Source organism: Mchenga conophoros, linkage group LG7 (assembly GCF_057382185.1).
Source record: "Mchenga conophoros isolate Kocher_MC1m ecotype Shallow Benthic linkage group LG7, M_conophoros_male_GT1.1, whole genome shotgun sequence".
NCBI lineage: Eukaryota > Metazoa > Chordata > Actinopteri > Cichliformes > Cichlidae > Mchenga > Mchenga conophoros.
Window position 1 is genome coordinate 10,822,914 of NC_140532.1, and position 18,362 is coordinate 10,841,275.

The following is an 18,362-nucleotide window of genomic DNA, read 5'->3' on the forward strand; positions in this document are numbered from 1 at the left end:
TTTCTTCTGCTTTTACTAGACTTAAATCTTAATAACTACAAGTGGCTCTAAGCCTGATAACGTTTTCTTCTTCTTCTTTTAAAAAAGAAGCCAGTAAACAAACAACGAAAGTCCAGACTATATATACAAGAAACCACGAGCAAAAAGAACTTATGGAGCATACTGCACAAAGGAACCGAAAACATGAGCTTTGGCACAGGAATGACTACCTGCACAACACAAGAAGGAAACCATAACACATGCTGACCAAGTACTCTTGCATTTGACACAATGCAGACTATCCCTCTCCTTTCTTCTGTATATTTATCTCATTCTATATGCACACATAAACCAGTCCATGCAATGGTATGATAAATATAAAAGAAACTGAGTTACTAGACAGATTGGTGTGCAGCATATTTCCTCAACCGTGGCTTTTAAATTGCCTTAAGAGCAGAATAAAGAAAGCTTGTATGAGAGTAACTCGTTCATTCATAATAAACTAAAGCAAAACTAAACATTTTTCAGCAATAAAACCTAAACTGAAACAAGCATACTGAAACAAGTGACTCCACCCTGTGATACAGCTCCACGGTGCAGCTTAAGACAAAATATAATTAATGAATATTCAGACCCGTAACCCTACACAGTGGGAATTCATGTGCAGGTAGAACAGGGACATGTTCAGGTGTGAGTTTTCGTAAAAAAATCAAGCCGGAAAAGACAGTCCCTGCACTTGTCGCTTACTTTACGTGCACAACTAAATAATTTTCCTGCAATATTAAATAAATGCTCATGTATGCATTATTGCATTCTTCACCCCAGTTTTAAACTTAAAGTGTTTATTTTCATAAAGAAAAAAAAATGTTTGAGAGCATGGATGTGAATGTTAAATGTTGCTGCAGTGCTTGATGACAGCAGATAAATATGGACTTACTGGATGTTTACACAGTTGATGGACAGCCGAACTTTTTGATTACGTTTAGGTTTTAGGTAGTCGCCATTTTGATTTCCAAACCTGACTATTTTTATGTATTTTTTTTCCCCATTTGGTCCTTTGGACTCCTGAATAATAATTTACACCGTGTCAACACAGCCCTCCCAGCAGCAGCAGAGCTAGCCGCTGAGTAACACGGCTGTGTAAATGACATTGCAGCCGGTGGAAAGGGTAGTATCGTTAAGCTAACAGCGCAGCCCTGAATAGGCTGCGATGGGCCTCCGAGTGACCTGACAACCAAAGTCGCCGAGTTGCAGTTCAGCTTCCAGATGTCCACAGATTAAACAATGGCTCAAAGGTAACGGTGGTATGTCTTTTTGGGAGGTAAACATGTGTAGCCCAACGTAAAGCCTGTGCAAGCGATCAGAAGACGGTGACTTCAAGCTAGGTCTGAATCAGGAGCACGTCGTCCGACCACCTAGCTCACCAGCGGCGATAAATACTGACCTATATTAGCTTTAATCTGAATGTGGTTTGTCTCCAGTAAGAAATAATAATAATTTTTTTTTTTTTTTTTGGGGGGGGGGTTGTTAGCAACTCGACTGTGACACTGCTTGCTTTGCTAGCGGGCTGCTTTACGATCTGCAGTCAAGGTACGGTAAGTGAAAGTGGTTAAGGGAGACAGTGATAAAGGAGATAAGTTAACGTGGAGTTAAATGCACGGATTCGCTATCTAACACGGCTCCACGCTGACTTGACTGTTACCCTGTTATAACTAAAATCCGCTAACAGCTCAGAGTAACCGTTTACAGCTGCTTTTAGGACGCCTTGGCAGGCCTGTCACGGTTATGCTGTTGTATTAAATTTTAAAAAGATGGCAATGACGAATCTGTAAACCCAGATTCCCGAGACACCTGTTTATCCCCTGCGTGTTTGTTCAAGGGATGTGTGCACAAGGGTGGCGTACTCCGACACCGTTCAATGTTATGCAACTACTTTTAATGGTCTCTAGATATGTGTAAGTTATTTCCAGCCATATTTTGTGCTGTAAAACGATACGCTACCCTCTTGTTTTCTCGCGTTGACGAGAGTTTGTTTGTAAACATGTGTTTGCATCTAAGAGATAATGGACTCATGATGGATGCTTCGTACAAAGTGTGGTCTGATTTGGTTTAGTTTGCGGGGTGGGGTGGCTTTAGGTGAATATTTAAAGCCTTAACAAAGCAAGCAACATTTCCTGCCTCTTACAATATTCAGCTGTCATCACCACCACACCTAGACTCAAGTTTGCTAGCTCCCAGAAACCTCCCATACTCAGGCATTTCTGTCACCGAAGGGTCAGTGTGTGCATCTTTCTTATCTCCAGTCATTCTTTGCTGATGCAAGTGCATGTGTGAGTCCCTTCCCTAAGCAAAGTGGTTAATGTTAATACACGAATGAGCAGCAGTAACTCAATTACAGATGCATTGCTTCCTGTTCTTTCCAGAGAGGAGTCCAAGCCTCTTAGCCTGAGTTCAGCCCTTCATCTAGCTCTGAAGAAGGCAGAGGCAATATTACTGTAAATGATTCTCCAACATTTGTTGTTCATTTTGCTGCTTCCCTTTTTTGGGTTGAAGGCAACTCTGCTGGGTTGGTGTGTCTGGTGTTTAGAATGAGTAAAGTGGGTGTGTTTCCACCTTCGCTATACTCAAATGAATATTGTCTCTGATGTACAGGTTGCACAGTGTCTGTGAGGCAAATGGCTCTTTAGCAAGATCCAACTGAGTATACTTCTCCTTGTCCAAATGTAAGCATTCATAAATAAATTAAACTAAATCAAAAATTAACTTTTGCGTGCATTCTACACCATCCTGTTGCTTATCTCCGCACCACATCCTCTTTTGCTCAACAGCAGAGTGTATGCTACGGTGACGTCAGTCATGTTTTGGAAGTTTGATTTACACACATCTTCTCATCTGGAGGCTTTACTGGACAAGGAGGATGTCACTCTCGCTGAGCTCATGGATGAGGAGGATGTGCTGCAGGAGTGCAAGGCCCAAAACAGGAGGTCTGTTTAATGTCTACTTTGGTGTAGCTGCAAATTATTACCACATTTCGCATAATCAATCACCTTTGCTGTAATGCTTACTAAATTAATAAGTTGTGCATCTTATGTCACCGTTGTGGTTTTGCAGGCTTCTTGTGCTCTTGTGCCAAGACCAGAGCATGCAGGAGCTGGTTCGACTGATTACTACAGAGCCTCCTACTGGTGTAGAGGAGACAAAGCGCTTCAAGTAGGTGCTGTTGTGTAGAATATTCTAATGTAGTTTATTATATTCAGGGTAAAAATATATTCCTGGTGCTGCACTACATTATATCTGTTACCAGCCACTTTGTAGATGAGCCTGGATTTTAAGAGGATTCAGATTTGCTTAAACAATGTTTTTAATCCGACTAAAAGAACAGAAATGATTCCCCTAAATTAGCAAAACTATTTAATTGCCCGGTTGCCAGCAAACCAATGAAAGTCCTGTCCAGATAATTTTATCTTGTTTTGTTTTTCTTTGAAGTGGAAAATATAGCAATAATTTTGTTCCTCCATCATTTTACTGCAATATATGTCCATGCCATTTACAACAGGTATCCAAATATAGCATGTGAGCTGCTGACAAGTGATGTGGGAGTGATCAATGATAAGCTGGGTAATGAGGAGCCACTCCTGGAAAGCCTGTATGCCTTCCTGGAGCAGCCATCCCCACTTAACCCCCTCCTGGCATCCTTCTTTAGCAAAACTATTGGGAACCTCATCACACGGAAGACTGAGCAGGTAACACACACGTACACCGCTACATCAAAAGGGCATGCTTAATAAAGATGACGGTTACATTTTTGTGATGTTGTTTTCAGTTAATAAGTCTGAGGCAAGTTAATGGAAAATACTCACAAAAAATGTACTTTCACCCAAAATTGTTTTAAAATTCTGTTTCTTTTGAGGTGCCAACATGCATGGTTTATTTTACCCTTTTAGTGTCCGAGTTGATGATTTTAGTGTAAGATTGCTTGTTTATGAAACAACACATAATCAAAACTGTCCCGTATCAGAAGGGAATTATTTTACTGAACCATTATTGTCCAAAACAACTTAACTCAAAAATGAATGGCTGGACTGCAGCTTATATAGTCTTCCATTTAAGGCTAACATTCCTGCTTGTATTAAGCCAACTAAAACATAAAGAAAGCTTATTACCTCTACATTTCATTTGCTCTGAACTTTGTATATATTTGTGTGTGTGAATAGAAGCTCATTTGATTCTGATGTGGGGTTTCAGATTTTTTAGAGTAGCTTTTTAAGACTTTAAGTAAGGCAACTATCTCACCTATATCATGACCATAAGGGACAGTCACTGGGGCAGCTGTCACCGGGTGAAACAGAGTACAACCCGAACAGTTGCTCATGATGAATTGAATCATAATTGAACTGAATCTGAATCAGAATACTTGAAATTATGTGGTTATAGTTGCTCCAACGAAGTTAAACAAATATTGCACAGGGAAGATGGCGTAATAGAAGCATTTGTTATGTGTGTGTGTGTGTGTGTGTGTGTGTGTGTGTGTGTGTGTGTGTGTGTGTGTGTGTGTGTGTGTGTGTGTGTGTGTGTGTATAATGGTTTATCTGTCTTTGTACTACGGTGTCACCCACAGTGTTAGATTTTATTGCATTTCAAGTTGTATTGCTCAAATAGCAGTATATCGTTTGGGAAATAGTGTCACATTTATGCAGCGCGAGTCAGTCTTGAGAAATAATACCACTTGTTTGACAGCAAGCTCCTTATCCCATTCTTCAGTTTCCTGTTTTGTATAATCATTATTTTCTCTGCTTTCTGTACTGTTTAGGTGATTAGTTTCCTGCAGAAGAAGGATGGATTTCTTTCCTTGGTCCTGAAGCATATTGACACGTCAGCCATGATGGATGTGCTCCTACGCCTTATCAGCTGTGTGGAGCCACCGCCTCTACGACTGGAGACACTTACTGTACGAGACAAATAGACCCACATTCAGAATTTCACATAAATCTGATTTTTTTTTTTTTAATTATTATTATTTTTGTCTAGTTGTAAAGCAATATTTTTCTCAACAGTGGCTGAATGAACAAAAACTGGCCCAGAGACTCATAGAGCTCATTCACCCTGAGAGGGATGAAGAGGTAGTGGAGAATTTCATAATTTTTAAATTTAACAAATATTTTATTTTGGTCTTTAAAAGTGTGCCATTGCTTTTATTCACAACGAAACCATTCATAAGACTGAGTGTCCAGATGTGATTGTTGTTTGTTTGATTTTTGCCCAACACAGAGGCAGTCAAATGCATCGCAGACTTTGTGTGATATCATTCGTCTGAGCAGAGACCAGGCCAGCCAGCTCCAAGAGATTTCACAGCCTGACCCACTGCTGACCGTGCTTGAATCGTAAGTTGGAAAGACTCACATGCACGCAGGTTTATGCTCTCTAAACAGGATGCAGCGATACTAACGTACTCCGTTTTGTTTATACAGGCAGGAGTGCGTGGAGCAGTTATTGCAGAATATGTTCTCAGGAGAGAGAACTGAGAGCTGTATCGTCAACGGGATTCAGGTTCTTCTGACCTTACTGGAGATCAGGAGGCCTGTGTAAGTGAGAAACCTCGAACAATTTCTAACAGTGTGAAGCTATTCCAGCTAAGTTTCTCTTTACAAAGCTCTCTGACAAGCCTTCTCATTTAAAATTTGGGCATTTTAATCTCTTTTTAAACATTTGTTAAAGTTTATTTTATATCCCTATTTATTAAGCCTTCCCAACATCTATTTTGAGTTTTCTGTTTTTGTTCCTCTGTCTTTATGGCAGGGTGGATGGTGTAATGGATGCTCAGGGATTTGAGAGAAGCTACACTGTTAACAGCAGTATTTTGTTGGCCATCCAGCCACACTTGATACACTTCCACCAGCTACTTCTGGAGCCACCCAAGGTACATAAACAAGTCTTTCTATGATGAATGATAATGTAGCCGCTTGAGGGTATTTAAGATTGTTGTGTGAGCGTTTCCCTAGGTGAGAACGGGCTTTTAGGAAATCAGGTATCAATAAATTCAGTCTGTCCACATACATTCCATTTTGTATGGAAAATCAGGAATCCCCTGTGTATTTCATCAAGGTGTTAGTGCTCAGTTTCAAAAATGATGAAATTGCCCAGTATAAAAGTGCAAGCTCTTTTAGCTCAAGTCATGCTGCATGACGCAGGCTTTCTTTTGCTTGCTCCACCAGCCTCTTTCTTTATCAGGTATGTTTGAGTCTCTGCTGTTTACATGCCGTTGTTGTACAGTAGTCAGACCTGTATAACAAAACAAAAACCTCTAGATCGTGTTTCCCCAAATTCCTCTGCCTTTTATCCATGTAGCGAGAGCCTATGCTGACGACTTTGGGTGTGCTGGAGGAACCGCTGGGGAACACGCGTCTGCACGTAGCCAGACTAGTGGCTTCTCTGCTTTATACCAGCTCTGCTAGCCACGCAGTCGTAGCACAGGAACTCTGCAGACTCAATACACTGAACCTCCTTCTGGTGAGAAAATCTGCTGCACTTTTGACAATTTATTTATGTTGAGAAAACATTACGTGTTAAATACCCCTTTGAAAAATACAGGACCTGTTCTTCAAGTACACCTGGAACAACTTTCTGCATCTCCAAGTGGAGCTTTGTGTTGCTGCTATCGTCCGGCCCTGTGCCCACGAAATGAGACTTCAGCCTGGCTTGGTTACCCAGGAAAAAGTCAAGCCTCATCCAGATGCAGCACCAGAACAGGAGTTGAACGAGACCCCGACTTCTGAACTATCAGACAGATCTGAAAACTCTGCTCATAACCTAATGGTGACTCATGTGAGTGTCTCTGCTTGTATTTGTGAAGTAGAAGGGTTGATCTACAAGAATGGGCAATGTGGCATCTCTTTCGGAATAAATAAATAACTGATTGACTCAATGTTTTTGTTTCCCAAGTTGTTTCAGCACTGCCACCTCGTCCAAAGGATTCTAGAGGCTTGGGAAGGAAATGATAAAATTCAGTAAGTAACTTTGAGATCTTTACATGAATTTGTGGCAATTGGCGGTAATCTCTGGGTTTCTCCAAGTGTCATATCTATTTGTTCAGGTCAGATCGTGGTATGCGACGAGGCTACATGGGGCATCTGACCAGGATCGCCAACACAGTGGTGCACAATCTGGAGAAAGGCCCGGTTCACACCCAGATCAGTAGCCTCATTGCAGGTGTGTATGTGTTTGTGGACACATGGACTCATTTCTGTGTGGAAGAAAGCAGTAACTACCACGAATCACACCAAACTGGCTTATGGCTTTCATAATGCTGCTGTTGTGTGTTTGCATGTAGAGCTGCCAGAGGACTACAGAGGGCGCTGGGAAACCTTTGTAGATCAAACGCTGTCTGAGACCAACAGAAAGAACACCATAGACCTGGTAAATCCTAATTCGTGCACATCTGTAGAATTAAGAACCTGTTTTTCATTACACACACATTCAGAGTTTTAAGCACTGCACAAGTGTTGATCTTTCCATGTTAAGGTTGGCACTGGCAACCCTCGTCCTTCCTCAGAGGATGATATGGAGAGCCCCTTCCCCAAAGAACTGACAATACAGCAGGTATGCGTACACACACACATAAGCACATATTTAAAATATTTCTTGCTTCTCTTATGGGCTTTTGTGCTGTAATTATATTTGTTATGATCTGTTTTTAGGCCTTTTCAGACTACCAGATCCAGCAGATGACAGCTAACTTTGTGGATCAGTTTGGCTTTAATGATGAGGAGTTCACTGATCATGATGACAGCATTGGGTAAATTAGCTGACATTTTTCTCAAGTGATGGTTTATTCTTATTTCACTCGTGTGTGCGGAGGGTGTGAATCCTGGTTCTTTTTGCAGGGCAACTTTTGATCGGATTGCAGAGATTAATATCAATATTGATGCTGGCCATGACAGTGTAAGTTGATTTTAAAGGGGTTTTCTTTCTTTCCTTAGGCTGTAAATATTTTTGTTCATTCTTAACTATACATTGTTTTTTGTTTTTAGGCACTGAAGCTCAGAAAACAAACCTGACAGCTAATTATTTTGTTTGTTTTTTGTGCAGGCTAACACAGCTGTATTTGAGGCTTGTTCCAAAGAGAGGATTCAGCCCTTTGATGATGAGGAGGAGGACATCTGGGAGGAGAAGGAGATTAACTATGCAACACAAGCCAAGTCCCGGAACAGGTAACTACATGGCTTTAAATAAAGATGCTCTCAACATCTTTATTATTATCATTATTTTTGCTTCAAAATGATGGTTTTGTATTCCGTGCAAATTTCATATGTTTCAAGGTTTGGTGGGTCACAGTCCTCCCAAAGCCAAGCAACCAGTAAGACCTGTGACATGACAGAAACTTGTGAGAGCTCCAGCAGAGCAGCAGACTCAGACTCTGACGAGGGAGAAGACCCTAAATATGATCTGGACCCTTTTGCAAGTCCGGACCAGACCGAGGCAACAACGAGTGAGATATGATATATCGTGTAATCGTGTATAATTGTTTTGCCGTAGTTGTATTTTAGGTCTAAAGCAGGTTTTAAGTGTCACATGTCATGTATGTATGCTCTTGTTTGTTTGTTTTTTCAGGCACTGGATGGGTAGCAGACTTTGGAGAAGTGAATTCAAAGGCTCCTGCAGCAGGAGCGGGCTTCTCAGCCTGGGACGCTCCAGTGTCTCAGCCAGCTGCAACAGAGGCCGAGGAGAAGGGATGGGCCAAGTTCACAGACTTTCAGCCTTTTTGCTGGTGAGTTTGGGTGCATTATATGTAAGGAGAGTTCATTGTCTAAAAAGCATCTAATTAAAATTATAAGACTATATATCTCGTGATGATTAATATTTTATTTAAAGGAAATGCTCATTTGGCATAATTTTTTCTATGATAGAAAGACGTACTTTTCAGAGGAAACTCGAAGTAAAACTAAAAAAAAAGGTGCAAAAAAGTCTAAAAACCATGAGTTTTTCTTTTTTAAAAACATTACAAAATTTCCTCCCTGCCCAGTGACACGTTTTTTGAAGTGGTAGTGCAAAGGAGAACATTTGTGTTCAAAACTAACGACAAACCATTTTAGTCACATGACCAGTATTGTTAGGATATGTTCACCAACACTGAACACTGTGCATAATTTTTCTATTTGAAACTATTTAGATCGGCTCTTAAAAAAAAACAAAGATATGGACTTCTCCATATCTTTTCCATATCAAGGTTTTTTCCATACAGTGCACATTCTGTTGTAGGCTATTCCAATCACTATAAACAGCAAGTCCAAGGCAGAGCTTTGCTTTACAGATGTTATATCTTCTTGAGACTTTATTACTTTTCTCTGGATTTTTGATCTGGATTGGTGGATTCTTTAAGAGGTGAAGTAGACAAGGTATTCATTATCAAAGGTGATAGCTAATAAGCCTTTCAACATTGATGCATCTGTCATTAGTGGCAGGGTCACTGTTTACAGCATAGTGGGGCAGTACAGATTAATAACATTAAAACTTTTGTTAGATTAACATTAGGGCTGTGCAATATGACCAAAATCTCATATCCCAATATAAAACATCTATTGTCCCGATAATGATATAACTCACAAAAAATGTAATATTTTCTGTAAATTCTGTGAATCTCGTGTAGGTGAAGTGTCTCCAGCTGGGCGTCGTGTACCTGGAGTCGAGTGCTTTAACCGATGCATGAAGCTATACATTTTTAGACATAAGTTGTAACGGCCGCCGTTTTCTTTGTGAGTATTTATTGCACGGCGTGCTGCAGGGAAAGCCTGTTCTAACATTTGAGTCTAAGGTTTATTTTTTAGCACCTTTTTTTTTTTTTTTTGCTTCTCATCCGTCAATACTCTGCATACTTTTTCATGTGATTCAGTTTCTTTTGAAAATTCTCAACAGGATCTTGAGCTTTATTGTGAAAGGTTTATGTGGAAAATAAACAAGCGGACATGCGATGGCATTACCGTCGTTGTTGCTAAGGACAACCCATAAAAACAGGCGCTTGTCTGTCTGTAGTGTGGTTATATTAAATATAAGAGAAAGAGAGAACTTTAAGAAATTAATATAGCCACTACAGTGACCATCAAAACGATGAAAAAATATTGCCCTAAACAGTTTATTTTGCGACACCACGAAACAAATGATAGCGTAAAATTAAACGATAGACGTTTTTATATCGTCATCCGATATATATCGTTATATCGAACAGCCCTAATTAACATGTTAACTTGTGTTAGTTTAAATCATTGAAAGCTTGAGCTGTTGTGGGGAACACAAATCGTTTATGCGATTTGGCTTCTACTCTACATTCGCATGCAGTGCCATACTGTGTTCTTTGCTAGCTGTTGTGAACAAACTGAGTGCCTTTTCCTAGTCATTGATTTTGCATCTGATTTTACAAGTATCACAGGTAAACAAATACAACCTCCACATACAAAGGGTGTGTGTAGTTTATTAGATGCAGTGCATTTTCTCTCTGTTTTATTATTTGTGTGACTTATGTCCAGCAGCTCTGAAACAGGCCCGAGATGCAGCTCACCTGTGGACTCAGAGCTCAGTGGATCAGACATCCCCAAACCAAACCAAAACCGTAAGTAGCCTCAGAATGACTGACTGTGAATATTTTGTAACACTTCACTCAAACATAAAAAAACTACAGAAATGGTAAAAAGTCTCCACTGTATTTCTATTCAACTCCATATATCATGGTCCACAGGAAGGATATCTAAATGACAAGGCCTCTAACATCTCTATCAGTCAGTTGGTTAACTTTATGGCAGGTAGGGCTGCTCGATTATGGCAAAAATGATAATCACGATTATTTTCACTGAAATTGAGATCGCGATTATTTGACGATATTTATTTAACCCTTTAAGACCTACCATAGAACCAAGTCCGCCAGAGCTTATATTATTTTTTTACATGTTGTAGTGCCATTTGTGGGAGCATTTCAAGTTGCTAAATAACTGTTATAGCCCATATTTTAATAATATGTATGCATTAAGTCCATAGTAACTACATTAATTGCAAAAAAGTGCAATAAACTACAAAAAAATTGAAAATCGTTTTTGTTTTTTTTACATATATTTCTACTTGGAGAAATTTAAGAGGTTTATCCCTCAAAACTTTAAATACAAAAAAGTTGCAAAAAATAGTTTACAACAACAGGAAATTAATTTTGAGTGTCTTCATAGTTTTATTTTGGAGATACACCAATTTTTATATACTGCAGGAAAAACAAAAAAAACAATCCTATGATGCAAATTTGCAAAGAAAACAGCATGTGCATCAAAATAAACTATTTCCAGCAGTGCAAGCATCCCAGAAACTATTCAGAAAAGTCAAACATGACTAGTAGATGTTTTTAAGGCCTACAAGTAAAAAACTACATTTCCGCGAAAATGACGTCACTTCCGGTTTCGGCCAGGAAATGGCGGACATGCGACAGTTCGCGCTGACGTCTGTTTCACTGTGGGAAGTGTTACGAACAGCTGATCGGATCGGCAAAGCGTGTTTCTGGAATATTATGTTTTTGTTCCTGCAAGCGCTTTTTATGCAATTATTGCAAAGCTTTATGTGGAAGGAAACTCCTCCGGTTTCATATGCAAAACAAATTATTGCGCTAGCTTACGTGGTTCAGGTTCTACAGGGATTTAAAAATAGTTACACAAAACGGAGCGTGCTGCTCTGACCAGATTTAAAGGGTTAACAATGACTTTAAAAAATAATATAAAATAGTGTGCAACACCACTGAAGTTTTTTTTTTGTTTTTTTTTTTTACCTCTCTTTTCAACCAACAGCAGTCACTCTCCTCTCCAAATAACTTCTGCTTAGCTTTCCGAGCTTTCCGAGCTTCCCTCGGGTCCTCTTAATCAGCGGTCTCCAACCTTTTTTGCGCCACAGACCGGTTTATGCCTGACAATATTTTCACGGACCGGCCTTTAAGGTGTCACGGATAAATGAGGGAGGGGCTAATAATCGGCTCCGTCATTTTTAATGATCGTTGAAAGCCCAGATCGTAATCGTGATTAAAATTCGATTAATTGAGCAGCCCTAATGGCAGGTAAGCTTTTCAGATAACCATGCATCAATTTTACAAACTGTTTCTTTCCTGTTAATCTCAACAGCGTGTGTGTGGAGTGTTTGCGTGGCAAGGAAAGCACCACTAGTGGCATCAGACAGCTCCTCCTCCAGCAGCTCCGACAGCGATGAGGAAGAAAGAAAGACAGAATCCACATCCAGTGAGACGGTCACCACAGAGACCATCACCACAGGTGCTGGCAAGGAGACCATCCGGCTCACCGTTGACGCCAAAAATGAGAGGGCAGTCTTCAGCAGGTGCACATTCTCTCACACAAATAGGGAGCTCCTGTTCTGTCTGGTCCAGTGTGCCAGGCTTTGATAAAGCCCTCCTTTCCCTTTGCTCTCCTGTACAATTTTGCTTCCCCTTCTCTGCTTTTTTTCTGATTATCCTCCTCCCCCTGTTTGTTCCCTCCTTTCTCATCTCCCCTTGACTCCAGAGTATTCAGACCTGCAGTCAGACGGTATGTTGTGCTTGAGGTCCTGTGCTCTGAAGTGTGGAATGCTTCCTGGAGTTGTGTTAAGGATTTAAGATGCGTTTTGCTTGTTGCCTTTAACAGGATGAGGAGTAATGATTCCTTATGGCATAATTCAGGCCAAGCCTAATTCATAAAAAAGAAAATCCACTAACTCCAACCTGGTGACTTGTAGAGTCTCTGTATTCTCTGTGATTCTCAAATATAACAGAAATTCACTGTGCATTTATGAAAGAAAAGATGGTTGACTATTTGTTACCTTACTTGTTTTATACAGTATAATGATGAGAGAAGAGTAGCATATTAGTGCTGATTGTAATGATGTGATATTTTGGTTTTATTTTTAATCATAACATTAGGGCTCGATATGATTTTTCATTCAGAGAACCCTCACCACTAACGGTCTGTTGGATAGCATGCTATGAATAAAGGTTGCCACCTATCCAATTTATCAACATCCTAACAAACCAGTACATTAGCAAATTACTAACAATGCACCAACGAGCATGCTGGAGTTAAAGTCCAATCTGAACTCAGTGGACAGCGGGGACAGAGGCCACAGATCAGAGCAGATGGAGACAATTTAGCAAGCAGCAGAAAGGAGCATCTACAGTACTCAGTTCAGCTGTCACTTGTTTTCGTAGCTAAAGCTGTAATTCTTGTTTTGTTTTGTTTTTTTCAGCGACGTGCCAGTGGAAGGGCTCGCTAACGATAAAGAAAGTGGCAAAGGTGAAAAAGGAAAGCAACATGAGAACAGTTCCAGCCCAGTTACTGCTGATTCGGCTAACCAGGCAGCTGCTGTTACACAGTAAGTTTGCATTTGTGTGTTTTGTATAGAGATGAATAGAGGGATGAGATCACCAAACATTGCATCAGTGATTCATCCCTGTCAAAGCACCTCTTTATGTGAGAGCTCTTTGACGAGTCACCGCACAACCTACGCACATTTCTGACCCCAAGAACAGAGGTGTAACCTGTCATATCTAATTGGCTGCATTTCTTAGAAGCTTTAAGGAGTATTAAATCATGAATGTTTTATCTACATCCAGGGCAGCCAAAAATAAACAATTTTACATCACTTACAGGACTGTTGTGGTGATTTACAATTCCAGAAATGGGAGATTTTTGGCCTCTTTGTTGAATAATTTAGTTTCTGTCATACAACAACATACAGCATCATTGCATAGGCTGTAGATGGATACTCTGCTGTAGTTGAGCAGTTTTTCTTTCTTTAGTAAAAGTTACTGAACCCCAAATTACAGTTGGAACAAATGAAAGTTTATGAAGTATGTAAATGGTACAAATTTTTATTTTTAAAGATCTATTCTTTAGAGACACGTGTCACATGTGACACAAGTGCAATATAGATTACATGCTGAAGGAATATGTTGTACACATGCAACCTGCTGAGCACTGAATAAATCCCAGTTGCAAAGTTATTACATGTATTCACCATGCGATGCAGAAAATATATAAATTAATTTAAATTTTTTAATTAAAGATTTGTAAAATATATAAGCATAAGTTAAATTATACTTGGTTCTAATCTTTTGTAATGACCCCTTTGCACAGCTGGAAAATCAATTAATAGAATACAGGTTAGTTAAGAATACGTATTCAACAAATCAAATTTATTTCACTTTGATCTCGCAAAAAAACTACAGGGAGGCCATAAGAGGATGTGTGGAACAATGTAAGAACTGTTTGTAAGGTTATATTTGTAAAGGTTTATAATGTTCAGCTGCCATGTTAGAAACAAACAGCAGCACATATTGTAGAGTCCAAGGAATGGTGCATTTGTGATGGTCATGAATTCACAAGATTAAGATTTTTCTGCAGCTTTACAATTGAATTTTCTTTGCAGCCACAGTGCATATTATAGTCCATTTTCCTACTCTCTTGTCAGTTTTTAAAAAAATATTTTTTTATTAGATCATCTCTCCTTCCTTTAGGTGAAAATATGGGCTAGTGAACAAATAGACTGTACATAAAAGATGTACACACCCATCATGATATTACCTGTTGGTTTTGGATCTAAAGCCTTGGTGTTGTGCTAAGGTAATGATAACAAGCTGGATTTCCAAACTTGAATGGGCCAGTGTCGTTTGACATGCATAGCAACAGTAGCCACAAGGAAACCAACTCGTCTGAATTCTCTCTTTTTTTTCTTTCTTTTTTTTAACTGACAGAGAGATGCAGTCCCCCGCTAATGGACCGGCCTAACGAAGTGGTGCAGGAACACACTTCATACCTGATCATTCAACACACAGCCACGCCACCTTTGCTTCCTGTTAGCAGTCCATCAATACCCTCGTTTGTGTCTAAAAGACGTGTAAGTGAATGGAAGATCCTTAGTGCAGAGCTCGAGCAGTATTTATAATGGATACCAGAAATCAACACATGGGTACTAGTGATGTCTCTAATGCGCCTTCATGACATCATTATAAATGAACCGCTTCAAAAAGAATTGTGTGTTTTATGAAAAACATTTCATTGTGCCAGGCACACCAAAGGCAAACTGTGTTACATACGAACTTTTTCAAGATGAATTTCTTTCCCGTTAAACTTGGAAATGTAAACACCTTTATCTGTCGGGATCTACTGATGTGCCAGCTGCACTTTTAATGTTAAGAAAACACCCTATTCTGAAATTTGACATTTTATTAAATTAAGCACCGGGATTTCAGATTATTTGGGTCTGTCTGCTCTCCAGGTATAAATATGGTCCAGTGGATTTTTTTCTGTTTTCTAGGAGAGCATTTGACTGTTTACACTTTAGTAACAAAAAGCATTCAAATAATCAGCCAAGATTACAGACGCCAAGATGCTTGCAAACCGCTAGCTAGCTGCCATTTTGTGTACAACATTTCAGTCTTCGTGCCGGGCAGACAGGTCATTATAGCAAATATGCGACTTATCTGATCATTTCTCAGTCAAGTAAGTTTTTATCTCCTTTGATCACATGACGCGCAAGTGCTCTCTATTTGTTAGTTTGGAGCATTGGATTTGGGGGCCTCGCGTGTGTCACTTCCTCCTCCTGAAAGATTCAAGTAGTTTAGGGGTACGTGTGTGCACGCGTGTGTGTACTGTTGTGTCCATGTGTATAGACGTGTGTGCCGGCGTGTGTGTTTGAGCTCTGTCTGAGGTACAGAGTACGTTTCTCAGGTCAAAGGAGAGGTATGCAGATAGAAAGAAAGCACACCTGTGTAACACACACGCAGACACACAGTGCCATACACACACAAGTGTACACAACCATATCTAGATGCAAAAAAAAAAGGAAAAAAATGGCAGCCCACGTATAAGTTCATACCACCCTCAGAGCTGTTTAAATGTAATATTGTGAAATTTGAACCTGTATTAGGTTGTGGCTCTTCTTGGTAATCTGTAAACGTAATATAAATGTAAACAGTATATATATATAAACATCATATCTATTTTTGGAATAAATCCAGTGTACGGCAAGGCGGTTGTTTTGCAGGTTGCGATGTGTGTATCGTATGTGTGTCGTACTGTCGAAATGAGGCAATAATGATGTCTGTGTTTCGGTTAATAGGCCAGCATCAGTTGATGTTTCTTTGCTACATGCTTCCTACATGGCAGTTTAGGAGTGTTGTGAATACGAGTTGGTCGTCTACGGTACGTCTTCCATTTTGTTTATTTTGAGGATGATTCTTGTTAATGACAACTTGGGTCTTTTTTTTTTTTCTTTATTTCCACCCTGTATCAATTTTAAACCCATTTTGCATAATTTAAATAGTCAAATTCAGGGGGAAAATTATGATAAACAATAAAATAGTCCATGTACTGCTTTTTGATCATATCGTTTGTGTACGCATGTGTTTCCACTGTAACAACGGTGATTAATTTAAACTGGATCTGAACAAATGTGTTTGTTAGAGCAATAATAAATCAACAGAAGCACATTAGGCACAGGTTTTTATAATCGGTAAATTAATGTTGCCTAATTTAGCTGCTCCATTTCCTGCTTTAACTTCATTTTGGATTTTCAAAAGACTGGTCAGACCAAAACACTTAAATTTACTTGGCAGATTAGAGGTGCCCAGTGGAGTTTACTTACAAAGGAAATATTGTGACCTCAGGTGTCATTCACCAAAACCCATTGTTCTCTAAGAAACGTCTGGAGTGCATTTCCTTTTGCAATGCTAATTCATTGGTAGATATTTCAAATCCAGCATTGTTTACGTTCTTGCTTACTTGGTAGCAGTCTTGTTCTTCCTGTCGATCAGTGTAGTGTCTGCAGCCACTTGCAGGAATGTGTAACATTACTCACATTCTTGCACAAGTGGAGCAATGGCAAGACGCAGAAAAAGGTGCGATAGAACTGCTAGAGGCCGAGAATTCCGGGGGGGGGGGAACTTGAGTCGGTAATGAAAGTCAACATTAGTTGCAGCAACACCATCAGTGCTCACTGAGGTGGCACGCCATTAAGTTAGCTGTCTGATCTTTCCTGCTTCATCAAATCTATGCTTGTTATAAACAGTTAACCGGTTTAATCCAGTCTGGTCATAATCAGATTACATTAAACAACACAATACGTAAGAAAACGTGACCCAAGTTGTACTGAATTATCCTTTAAAATCTGTGTGTGCCAGACAGTCATCCTTTACGTCATCTTTCTCCTCGTCTCTCTCTTTCTCAGGGTAGGAGTCGAATTAAATTGCATTTACCTATGGAACGATTCTCTGAGATTGTTGTATTTATTTTAAAAGCACTTTTTCAAGAAGCACTTTTTGGTTTTTGGTTTTTTAATTTGGTGGCGCTAAGCGCCCCTACGTAATTCCCTCCCTCAGAGCGATGGGAATGTTTGACTTGACGAGTGAATCGCGTAGACACTTTAGAATATCTTTTTGTTGTTGTTTTTTCTTCAATGCTTTCTGCCAAAGTGTGTCTTCCCACCAGTGTACAACTGGGTTTCATATCTGTGAAGTAGCCTCTTTTCTTGCAGTGGTCTTAGAGGTGTAGATTTATCTGAAGCAGCCTTTGTTTGATCCATTGCTCATGTTTTTTTTTTTCTTTGTGAATCATGTGATGGAGTTATTAGCTGGAGAAGAGAATGCCACAAGTCAAAGAAAGACTTTGAAGATTCGTCTTAGATCACAGCTCTTTCTTCCTCCTCTGCTTTCATCTGTTCACCGCTTTGAGCCGTTTGAAGTGAAACTGCACAGAGCTAGCACCGCTTCGTTGTCAGGGTTAAAAGAGGAAAAATAGGGCTGCGTTTGTCAGGGTTGTTCACATGGTCAGAATATGGCATCCCACCCGTCACTAAGCCTAAGCAGTGCTTCTGGCCTATACCATTTGTGTGTATGTGTATTTAATGCGTGTTTGTGTGCCCCCTTCAGTTTGAGTGTTTTAGCTACGGGTATGTTGTCACATTATGCATAATGGTACGTTGCATTCATCTCTAAGTGCCATTAAGTTTGCACATTAGCCTCGTTCACCTCTTTTTGGGCATTCGCTGTATTGCACAGTGTGTGCCCCGAACTTTATTGAGAAACAATGGGTGTGAAGTTGTTACTTACCAATTACTTATTATTTACACTGAGACCATTTCAAAGTTTTTTCTCACATTATAGCTTATTATTATATTAGGGCATGTGTGTGCAGATGTGTGGGGGAGTGGTGGGAAAAACAGCCGTGTGGTTAAATGCCTTTTTTTGTAAAGCGGACTGATGCTGGTGTCTTTGTTTTTGGGTTCTTTTTTTCATTTAGAGTAATGTGTCTGTTACCTGTTGTCAATTTAGCTTGTACATTCAGATATGAACCTAATAAATATGTCAAAGATAAATACGCCTC

The 18,362-nt window shown here is 39.7% G+C and overlaps 1 protein-coding gene across 3 annotated transcripts; it reads left to right on the forward strand.

The window, feature by feature from the left end:
* The first annotated feature begins 942 nt into the window (after positions 1–942).
* Positions 943–18,354, forward strand: ppp6r2b (protein phosphatase 6, regulatory subunit 2b). Of its 3 annotated transcripts, none has more exons than XM_085282049.1 (26): positions 943–1,274; positions 2,632–2,702; positions 2,808–2,963; positions 3,091–3,189; positions 3,536–3,722; positions 4,790–4,927; positions 5,034–5,099; positions 5,248–5,360; positions 5,448–5,561; positions 5,776–5,896; positions 6,325–6,486; positions 6,568–6,801; positions 6,919–6,983; positions 7,070–7,185; positions 7,307–7,392; positions 7,498–7,575; positions 7,674–7,771; positions 7,860–7,917; positions 8,065–8,186; positions 8,295–8,464; positions 8,587–8,743; positions 10,497–10,579; positions 12,117–12,327; positions 12,510–12,533; positions 13,228–13,353; positions 14,735–18,354. In XM_085282049.1, the coding sequence occupies exons 3-26, from the start codon at positions 2,836–2,838 to the stop codon at positions 14,766–14,768; spliced, it is 2,790 nt and encodes a 929-aa protein (XP_085138175.1). In that variant the 5' UTR covers positions 943–1,274; positions 2,632–2,702; positions 2,808–2,835; the 3' UTR covers positions 14,769–18,354. The 3 variants fall into 3 exon arrangements, with proteins under 3 accessions (XP_085138175.1, XP_085138176.1, XP_085138178.1); XM_085282050.1 differs by having other exon boundaries at positions 10,500–10,579; XM_085282052.1 differs by lacking the exon at positions 12,510–12,533.
* The last annotated feature ends 8 nt before the right edge of the window (positions 18,355–18,362 follow it).

Coding starts and splice junctions, on each gene's coding strand:
- ppp6r2b (XM_085282049.1), top strand. CDS start 2,836: ATGTTTTGGAAGTTTGATTTACACACATCTTCTCATCTGGAGGCTTTA. Junction 7,393..7,497: donor GAAAGAACACCATAGACCTG/GTAAATCCTAAT, acceptor TTCCATGTTAAG/GTTGGCACTGGCAACCCTCG. Junction 7,772..7,859: donor GATCATGATGACAGCATTGG/GTAAATTAGCTG, acceptor TTCTTTTTGCAG/GGCAACTTTTGATCGGATTG.